This window comes from Trematomus bernacchii, unplaced genomic scaffold (assembly GCF_902827165.1).
Source record: "Trematomus bernacchii unplaced genomic scaffold, fTreBer1.1, whole genome shotgun sequence".
Taxonomy (NCBI): domain Eukaryota; kingdom Metazoa; phylum Chordata; class Actinopteri; order Perciformes; family Nototheniidae; genus Trematomus; species Trematomus bernacchii.
In genome coordinates, this window is record NW_022987739.1 from 4,700,934 (window position 1) to 4,710,888 (window position 9,955).

Here is a 9,955-nt window from a genome sequence, read left to right on the forward strand (position 1 = left end):
GGACTCAAATCCCTACATAAGTAAATTAGCACAGAAATATTATCAGCAAAATGTAAAGTATGCTACTGGTTCAGCAGTAACATGTCCCCTGTGTCTATTATATCCATTATATATTACAACATTACGAAAGATAACCCAAGTACCCATTTGTAGATTGTTAGTACTGATGCAACAATGTGTAAGCTGCATTTTACTGTTATATTTTCTCATGGTGAGTTAAACCCCTTTGTATACAGTTGGCTAGTTTCATCCAGCATTTCCCAACCTGTCAGACTAAGTCAGTCCCCTCCAAAGGTTCTGAAGATACATATGGGGTCTTAGATGATTCATGTGAAAGGAAAGATAAAAGATGTTGGATAATTTTAACCCTTTTCAGCCTTCTTCATGACCCTGACAAGAAACTGCTTTTTTGAAAGCGGTCTACGAAGTTTGTGATTTTCCCTTATTTTCATCTCTCTTGTACTCCTTATATTGACAATGAGGCGATGCAGTCACTCAAAGACTTCATTTGGAATGTGTAAGTGCTGAACATAAGGGTGAAAAATAGGGTGAAAATAGTAACAAATGTATTTTTCCAGCTCCTTCCCAACCACGCAGCTCACTGTGCTGTTGTCTTTATTTGAAGAAATAGGACATGGAGAGATTAAGTATGATTGCATGTGTGACGAAACATTCTGTCATTCAGAGTAATAAAAGGACCAAGACACTTTTAACTTGATTCAAGATATAAATTAAATCTACATCTACTAATTATAGCGCATTCATTCATAATGTCTTCATAAGAAGTGTGCAGGAGCTTTGTTAATTGCATTTTTGATGGCGATAGAAACTGATCACATCCTTCTAATCATAGTGCTCATTGTTCGTGTATAGTGCAAATATCAGCACCACGCGTGTGTTGACTCTTACCTGGTGTTAAACCAGACTAAATCCTATTTGGAACCATGCAGCGCTCTGGCAGACAAAAGCAAAGCCAGCAGCCAGCTCAGCACTCAGAGGTAACATTTACACAGGGGACTGAGAACATACTGTGGATCCCTACAGCTACACAGGCAGCCTGTCAAAACTGTCTGTGTGAGCTGGCAGGCCTTATGGACTGAGGACCCCACCAGGACACATGTGGCATTACAAGCATACACTTTGTAAAACACAGTATTAGTTATTCAAAGCTTTCCTGTTTTGCATGTCATCTTGATCCAGCAACTGGACATGTGTTGCCATATTCCTTCCAGGTACAACCCCTGGTTTATAAGGGCAATGAAAGCAAAGATTCAAGCTCTGTTCACAATTTACTATGATCTGATGTAGGGCAGCATACTACATCGTTTTTTATCTTCATGGTGTCAACTTGTGCAATAAACACATGTTAAAAGACTGAAATATTACACTAAAGGTTTTTTTGACTAAGTTGAAAGAAAGTTACATTTTAAAGTTTAGTTTTCTTATGATACTATCATCCCAACACTTCATTTTATGTATGCCTTTTGTGTTCAGTTCATTGTGGATTTTGTTCAAAATGTTTTGATGTAATGAATTCATTTTTTTGTATTTAAGCAATATCGAGTAAAAGCAGAACCGAGTACTTAAATATCGGTTTATTTATAGTCGTTTTGTATTTAATTTTATGTTCAACGCCTCGCCAATTTCCGATATAATGTTTAACTCTAATTTGATGTGATATAAAAACTCTCTTGCCTAGATACCAGCAGCGAGTGCGACAAAAAGAGGAAAACAGACCGTTGTCAGGAGTGTCCAACACTTTATTACAGAAAATTACAAACGCATATTAGTTTACTTTTCTTACAATGTCTCAAAATAACCTACTAAAACACAACAAATGTAAAACATTACAGTTAAAACATCTATACACAGGCAAATGTACACAATATAAAACACTTATATACACTCTTTTAATATATTATTATATAAAGATTTGTGTTTTTTTTTTTAACCTTTTTTAAAACTGGAAGCTAGACAGCTTGAAGAGGGAGTGGGTGTTTCTCAATGTCGAGGAAAGCTGCTCCAGAGCCACTATTTAAAGGATGCTACGTCATCGAGTGCTGCCGAAGGACTGTTCCAAAGTCCAGCATACTTGGAATTCTACCGATGCCGGCGTACTTCGTTGCGGGAAATATCGAGGCTGCACATGTGTAGACTCCGGTCTTAAAATCCCCACAATGCTTTGCGCACGGATCAATTTCCAAATCTTTGGCGGAAATCGCGCTCCATTTAAGGCGGGGCCTCGCATATGACGCACACCTGCACACCTGTTAGCCTGTTCCACCATTCTTCGTTTTCCGAGGCTAGGAGGGATTCTTGCCTCGCTTCTGAAGCATCTGACTCGGAGGTACATGTGCTACCAAGCAAGCCTCCTCGACATTGAGAAACACCCCGAGTTTCACAGATGAGAACTGTGGAATATCAAACTGACACATCGTATATTATGGATAGGTAGTTTTTACATACAGTTGTTGGATCCTGTGTACTTAGAATACCAATTTCCTGAAATAACAGTTGACATGGAAATAACACTTGAATACACAAAACTTGTTGATAAAACCGTTAAGTGCTATTGATATCACTGGATAATACAGAATGTAGAAACCACATTGCTCTGCAGAATAACTGTTAACATACAGTTTGCAGATACATGTGCAGCTTCATACATGGTGGAGTGTTTAAAGGTTGTGCACCGATGACCTTTCTATTTACATTAAAACATAATGCTGTTGAACTGCCATGACATCAGCACACCCATTGATGAGTTGATAAAGATTGGTGTAAACCAATAGGCGCTTTCACACCGGAGTACTTTTCCCTTTTAGTTCCGATAGTTCCTGGGATTGTGCGTTCACACCAAAAAGAGAACATAGTTCATGAGAACTTTTCCCCCCTTTTCAGTCCGTTAGAGAGCAGGTACTTTCCTGGGGAGAAAAAAGTTCCAATTTCTGATTGGCTGGGCGAATTGCAAACCACGCCCCGTAAAACTCTGAAAAGTTTTGTGAAGCCGCCATTGTATTTGCTGGCATTAGCATTATTAGCATTAGCATTAGCCCAGCGCACCAACGGAGAGAGACTAACTTATGGCAACACAAAAAAAAACATGGGAGCGGTGGAGATGAGGAGGTGTCGGCGTTCTGGCGATTTACTCGGAAGGCTTCAGTAGAAGCTGCTGGGAGTCCCAGCAGCTTCTACTGAAGCCAGTCCCCAACTCCGGGGACTTCCGGCCGGGAACTTCGGGTGGCAGTATACGCCGTGAAGTTGTTTGCGGCCTGCCAGTAAACCCAAAGCAGAAGAAGAAGCGACGTCAGCGGCTTCATTTGCGTAATCTTCCCTCAGGGACTTATTCCGGTGTGAACGCGATCTGCTCTTTAGTTCCATGGGGGAACTAAGTGCTGGGAACTAAGTACGGCAAAGTACTTGGTGTGAAAGCGGCTAAGGACCTGAAACCTGTAGTACTGGACCCAAATCTGACTATTTTAATGTGTTTCTGTCTTTTTACAACTGATGTGACATAGAAAATGTGGAGTTGAAAAAATACCATCTTTATAAGTGTCAAATCCTTCAAATGACAAAAACTGAAAATATCACAACATTCACAAACTGCCCTACCCCCCAAAAAAATACAAATGTATAGGTCTGCGCTCTAGTCACTCTTTCCTCAAGCTGGTAATGCTTCTATGTTCTGTTCGTCTCCATGTTTGTTCTTTTTTTTTATCATTTATATTTAACTTTTTACAAAAGCAGCAGAATGAGGAGTACGAGTGAGAAGAGGGAGCTGTGGGCTGCTGCTGCAGTGTGTGACGCTCCTCCGTTGTAAATTCGAGGAGTCCTGGGGGAATTCTGCCTCAGTTTACTCGGCGGCAGCGCCTTTAAATCCTCCAGAGCCCCGTAGGCTGCCAAAGAGAACTCGGGGTCTCCTGTGGTCAGCAAGTCAAACACACAGGACTGAAAGTACACGTCCTCCACCTGCAGAGTCTCTCTACACCTGGCTGTGGCCCGCTCCACTGTGTAGACCTGGTGAGGGGGCCGCAGAGGCCCCAGCTCTGTGTTGGTGCCCTGCAGACGGGGCTGCAGGCTCTGAATGCCTAGCGTGTGCTCCTTGATGAGCTCGTTGCGTGGGCAGCCGTGCAGGCATAACTGTAGACCGCCATTGTCCTCCGTAAAGTCCAGGGTGTCCTCTGGCATGCGGATGGCAAAGGTCAGGTAGCTGCCCACACGCCGGACGATGATGGACGTGCCGATATAACGGGCCTGGATCCTCACCTGCCGGCCCACTCCTGAGCCGCCGCGCTCTACGATGGACAGGCTGCCACTTTCACCACCACTGCGGCTCCCATCCTGAAAGGCCAATGGCAGATCTGCTGTGGTGGCCTGGTACACCTTCTGATCTGTGCAGCCTTGGAAGAACTTGAAGATCACAGTGATCTGAAATTAGAAGAAAAAATATGATCAGCATTGAAAAGGCAGATCCCAACATTTCACAATTGAATGTGTCAGTTTGAATAAACGTCCGTACACTAAGAAACCCATCCTAGCATTAATGCAAAGATGAGCAGTGCAAATATATGCCATAATTCATTGAAAAAGAGCAGTACCAGTCAAAGCCACAAGGTGGCAGCAGGAAACCAAACATTCTTGAATGCTGTGGTAGGTGTTGATGGCAAACACTAGCCTTTTTTTTTCAAAGAGTGACAGTGATTGCTATCAGTGGTCCACTAGATACTATACAAGTATAGAAACTGTTCGAATACACCACAATTACAACCATTGTGAGGTTACCTAAAACAAATGAATACAACTGCAGGCATAACTCCACTGAATGTTGGCTCAAACAACACTGTTTCATAACAGCCTCAAAATCCTCATGCATCTTCCAACACTTCTACTCTGGCACTCGCTGACTGACTGTGATTTGTATTCCAGCTGAGCTTTGAAAAATTGGGGCCTAACCTCTGTTTCTTCAAAGTATCTTGACAAAGCGGTGGCTGTGGTCACGTTTACACTTACGGGGATGCTGTATTTGATGGATGATTTCCTGTCTTAAGTCTGGCAGTTGCAAACAACTCTAAAAGCATGATGGGGGCATGCGGGTGCTGGCACAGACACACCCACACTACAGGTTTGCATTAGTCTCTGAACACACTGCCAATGCCTTTGATAGAGTTTATACTGAGATCCATCGTATTATAGTTTATCGTTCTCAAATTGCTGATATAACATTGGTTTTGTAGGGACAACATTCCCTGACAGTTGGAAACGAGTTTACTATAAGCATGCATATTCACATTTTAAAAAAGCTTGATAAACCTTTTTTTCATGGACATGATATATGTTTGGGGAGCCCTATATACCAATGTGACTTTCAGCACCAAATACAGAGATATGATAGCATTTTTAACAAATTAAAACATTTAGAGCATACAAAATGAGACTATTTCACTAGGCTAATAAAAAACCCAAGCTGCTGTGCTGTCCAATTATTCCTTTATTTTTCCACATTATCAATATTTACCCAAAAAGCACCCAGTTAATTATTTGACCAGAGGGGTGAAAAAACATTCCAGATCGTGGCGGTGGAGGAAAATGTTTGAGTGAGCCTTAATCACTACCATATGACCACCCATGTGTTAAAGGTAGAGCGCTCAAGCATGTCTGTGATTCAACACCGCTGAAGGACTCCCCTCCTCTCTCTTTTCCCTCATAGATCTGAAGGAGCTCCAAGACAAGAGGAATGCTGGGGGCTCGAGAGGCACCGTGGAATGACGATTAACTTCACATGTTGATACTTTATGGCAATACTCGAGCTAAAAAGCGAGCACTCAAAAAACGCCTGCTAATTTGCCATTAGTTTCAAATTCAACGATAATCAGTGATTGTTCCTAATGTTGTTGTAGGTGTTGTTGTGAGAAAGACTCCCTCCTACCAAGGGTCGCAAAACAATTTTCAGAGGGGTCCCCGACTTTGTTCTTGGTTTCTTTGCACATTTTTCTTGCGAAACGTTTGAGATTGACCTATGCAGGCCTTTATTGACTGATATGACAATTGTTCCATCATGACTCAGTAAATCATTTTGACTATAAAATGCGAAAAAGCCTGAAAATCCTCTCTTTGGTTCCACATATTATAAATCAGAAACCAGAGTATATTTGGCATTTTCCCCCCCAAAAATAAAATCAATGGACTTATCATTGCATCGCTTACACATCCTTACCTTGCTGGTTGCTGTGGCGCTGGAGCCTAGGACCACAGGCACATTGGTCACCTGCACCGACAGGAAGCGGTTGTCAATCAGAGGCCACGCCCCTTCCACCTTGCAGGTCTGAAACTCGTCGCGGAAAGTCCGTAGGTGCGGGTCTCCGAATAATCCACAGTGGGCATATTTCTTCTGCTGTCCAGCTGAGCCCGACATGAGGACCCGGTTCTCATAGTCGCACAGCTCCGACACGGCTGGCCGAGATGTACTGGGGACCTTGGCGGAGGAGGTTGGCCCTTCGCTGGAGCAGTTATGCTGAGAGAATAACTCCTTAATGCGGAAGACGGCCGAGTGGTAGACCAGGTCCCCCCTGCAGCTCCTCGCCTGCCGCCGGGTGCACAGAGCATAGGCCCTCAAGGCGATGCAGTAGTCCACATCCATAGCCACGTCCTCCTGCAGACCACTAGAGGGGGAGGTAGAAGCCACATACTCTGCATTGCAGCGCTGGATTCGACACTGCTGGCAGTGAGCTGGAAAACAAAAACAAGAAGCATCAACATTTTGAACCGAGTTCATTAATGCATCACAATTACTGTGAAAATGTTTGCTTCTCTTCTCATTTTCATCAGTTACCTCCCTCTCTGCCAAAATGTTGCTGACTAGTTCTACCGATCTGAACAAAAACATGTTTTCTACAAATAAGATCCTTAAAAAAAACAATGTGACGTTTATGGATATAGTACCTCGACACAAGAGGCAGAGTCAAAACTTTTCCACTATCAAGTTTACCTCATTCAGGAGAGCCATTAAAACCCAAATGCGTGAGCTCACGAGGCCATGATCCCACACTGTGCTTTGGAGTCAGTCAAATCTTTTTCCTCCAACCAACCCTCACAGAAATAGCATGTAGCCTCACTGTAGGAGGAAAACCAACCTGTGTTAGTTTGCCTGAGGGTGTTGAATGTGGTTTGGCTGTTGCTAAGGTAATTGAAGTGCGTTAAGCTACAGTACATGGCAAGGCTCGTGTAGGGGGGGGCAGATTACTTCAAGAGGAACATCACAAAGAGTCACACTTGTTCTGCAAATGGGGGTCCAAACTGGAAGCTAGAGGGTGGCTGGTGGAGGCAGCAGAGCACAGCATGTTATATTTGGGTGGTAACAGCTACATTTGGGGTGTATTGTTAATATGACTTACAAGTGGGATAATTATCATTTGGGAAAACAAAGAACTACAGCTATTTTTCTTGTATGTAAAAGTGGATATAATTTCCTTTACAGATTAGCAGCAACCTCAACACATCCATCACTCTTCCTGCATATAAACAAATCAGTTGCAACAGACTTATCTACTATTGCAACAGAATAATCTTCCGTTTGCTCCAAAGCCCCATCTTATCTCCCAACAGCGCGTACAAAGACAACAAGATAAGCACATATATTTCACACCAGTGCACCCAAATACTTGTGCACCATTTCTTCTCTTTCAAATACGTCTGATGCACTGAAGGGGCGCATGAGAGATGATTAATGCAACTCCCAGTCTGCACTTTAACACAGGCTCTGATAAAAACGGGGATGAAGTGTGAGAGGTCAAGTTAGAGGCATTCTGCATCCCTCCTCTGAATTCCAACAGACCTCCCCCGTCTCGCTGCGAGGTCACCAATGTCTGCTGTGATTGACACTTTCGGACAATCACTGCCTGCACAGCCATCAACAACTGTGCATCTCCCCAAAGGGTCTTTATGATCTGGCACTTAGTAGACTACCAAGTGTGGGGAATATAAAAGCAGAGAAGGAACAAGCTAAACGGCCACACAGACAGTATTTGTATATTACAGATTAGTAGATTATATTAAGAGCTAGAGATAAAGACACTTCCCTAATGGCTTGGACATCGTCTGAAGGTCGCAAACTAACATAACGCAATATTTGTAGTGCCTTACTAGACTCAGAGCCAGCTCATAATTACTACAAAACAAGGCTGAAAACACGATGCAAGTGCTATTTATCATATTGATTGCAGCCGTACACTAAGTATAAAGTTATTATTTACTTTAACAAACCTACATTATTCCACCAAGCATCCAGTTACCAAAAAGTACCCGAATAATAAAGAACCTGAGGTGTCTTTTGTTTATTATCTTAACATGTTATCAGGTGTATCAAGATGTGAAGTTCAAGCTGTTATTTTCTATTATATCTCATGATTGACAACTTCTAAGAGGGTGATTTTTGTTCGTTCTTAATTTTAGAAAAAAATACAAACGTCAGACATTTCTATATTAAAATAATGTAATGCTCATACTTGTATTTAGACGGCAATGTTTAAAGAATATACGTTTCAGAATAGTTCCCAACTTTAAAAACATAACTCCCTAGAGAAAATGTGTGAAGTGTTTCAAAACACACTTTGGAAAAACGTATGGGAAAATGTCCACGAAGTATAACATAAATCGACTCCAAAAATCCAAACACAACATGCTCTTGGGATGAAGTGGGGGTTTCTGATCTCCCCCGGAATAGAGGAGCGACCAACACGTTCAGAGGCCAAAAAGTTGGACCCCCATGCATGGTAGCGAACAAAGTTAATAAATGAAGCATGAATAGGGGAAAATACCATGTGCCCTAAGCTTTGCCAAGGACTAAAACAGTCTAACCTAAATGTTAAAGTTGCCCTCAGGACTTTAACTGTGACTGTTTGGTGTCCGATTTGCAGCATTTTCTCGGTAAAAAACAAGCTCCCTAGTTTTCTTTTGCTTTGACTGCGGGTGCTGGATGCCTGTTGCTAGCGAGCTATGCTAACTCGGAGCTAAGCCGTATCTCACATAACTTGAAAAAACTATAGCAGAAGCGGTACAAGTGCTTTGTTAAACGTGGTAACTGTAAAGCGGTTCTTGACACATTGTTTGGTGTCGTTGTTTTAAGCGTGAATGGTTGGAAATATGTTCAAAAAGAAGTCCGTAAAGTGAGTCAACTCGTGCTGCTCGGCTAGCAGCGATGCACAAGTGTTGGCTGGAGGCTGGGATACAACAGGACTTTACTTTGTCCCCGCAGCGGACGGAAAACTTTCAAACAAAGTGCTTTTCTCCTTCTTTTAAACACCAAAACACTCAAAACATAGGTTGTGTGAGTGAGGAAACTTCCAAGGTGTTAAAGAGTTTGATTTCAGCCACACAACGCGAGGAAAAAGTTAACTTTTTCCACCTCCATTGCGAGGAGAGTGGGACTCAGCTTGGCAATGCATGCAGGAGAGGAGTGGAGGAGCACGGATTTTGAAAAAGCAAACAACTTACCTGGTCGAAACAGCAGCGACAGTAAAACCATCGTCAACGTTACACAGTCCAAAAGCTGCAGCTTAGCCGTGATTTGAAATCCGCTTCTCCCCATACCAATCCATTCAGTTAGAATGGAGTTCCTCGACTGCTTCTCATCGACGCTGCGGCTGCGAGAAATCAGACAAAAATTCGTCTTCCTTACCAAGCGCTGTCATTCAAAAGGGGCCCCTGTCTCCAGGGCGGCTCTACGAGGGAGGGGTCTAAAGTGTAGACGGGGCCCAGAGGTGATTGCTGGCCAATGAAACACTAATTATTCACTAACCGCTTTATATTTACATGTAGTGGCAATTACGGGGATCAGGACAGAGGAAAAGTGCATTCAACAACAGAGGGGGCGGTATGAAGTTATAATTGCCCTGATTATAATTAAAGATCACAGGGTGTTGTGTTTATAACAGTGTTATAACCGCCCTTTTGTGTGTAA

The 9,955-nt window shown here is 42.8% G+C and overlaps 1 protein-coding gene across 1 annotated transcript; it reads right to left on the reverse strand.

The window, feature by feature from the left end:
* Positions 1-3,295: 3,295 nt before the first annotated feature.
* On the reverse strand, positions 3,296-9,692 carry rgmd (RGM domain family, member D). The gene is made up of 3 exons (XM_034146395.1): positions 9,490-9,692; positions 6,215-6,726; positions 3,296-4,428 (listed from the first exon to the last, which is right to left on the reverse strand). Exons 1-3 carry the CDS (start codon positions 9,581-9,583, stop codon positions 3,736-3,738), a joined length of 1,299 nt encoding a protein of 432 aa, XP_034002286.1. The 5' UTR covers positions 9,584-9,692; the 3' UTR covers positions 3,296-3,735.
* Positions 9,693-9,955: the final 263 nt, after the last annotated feature.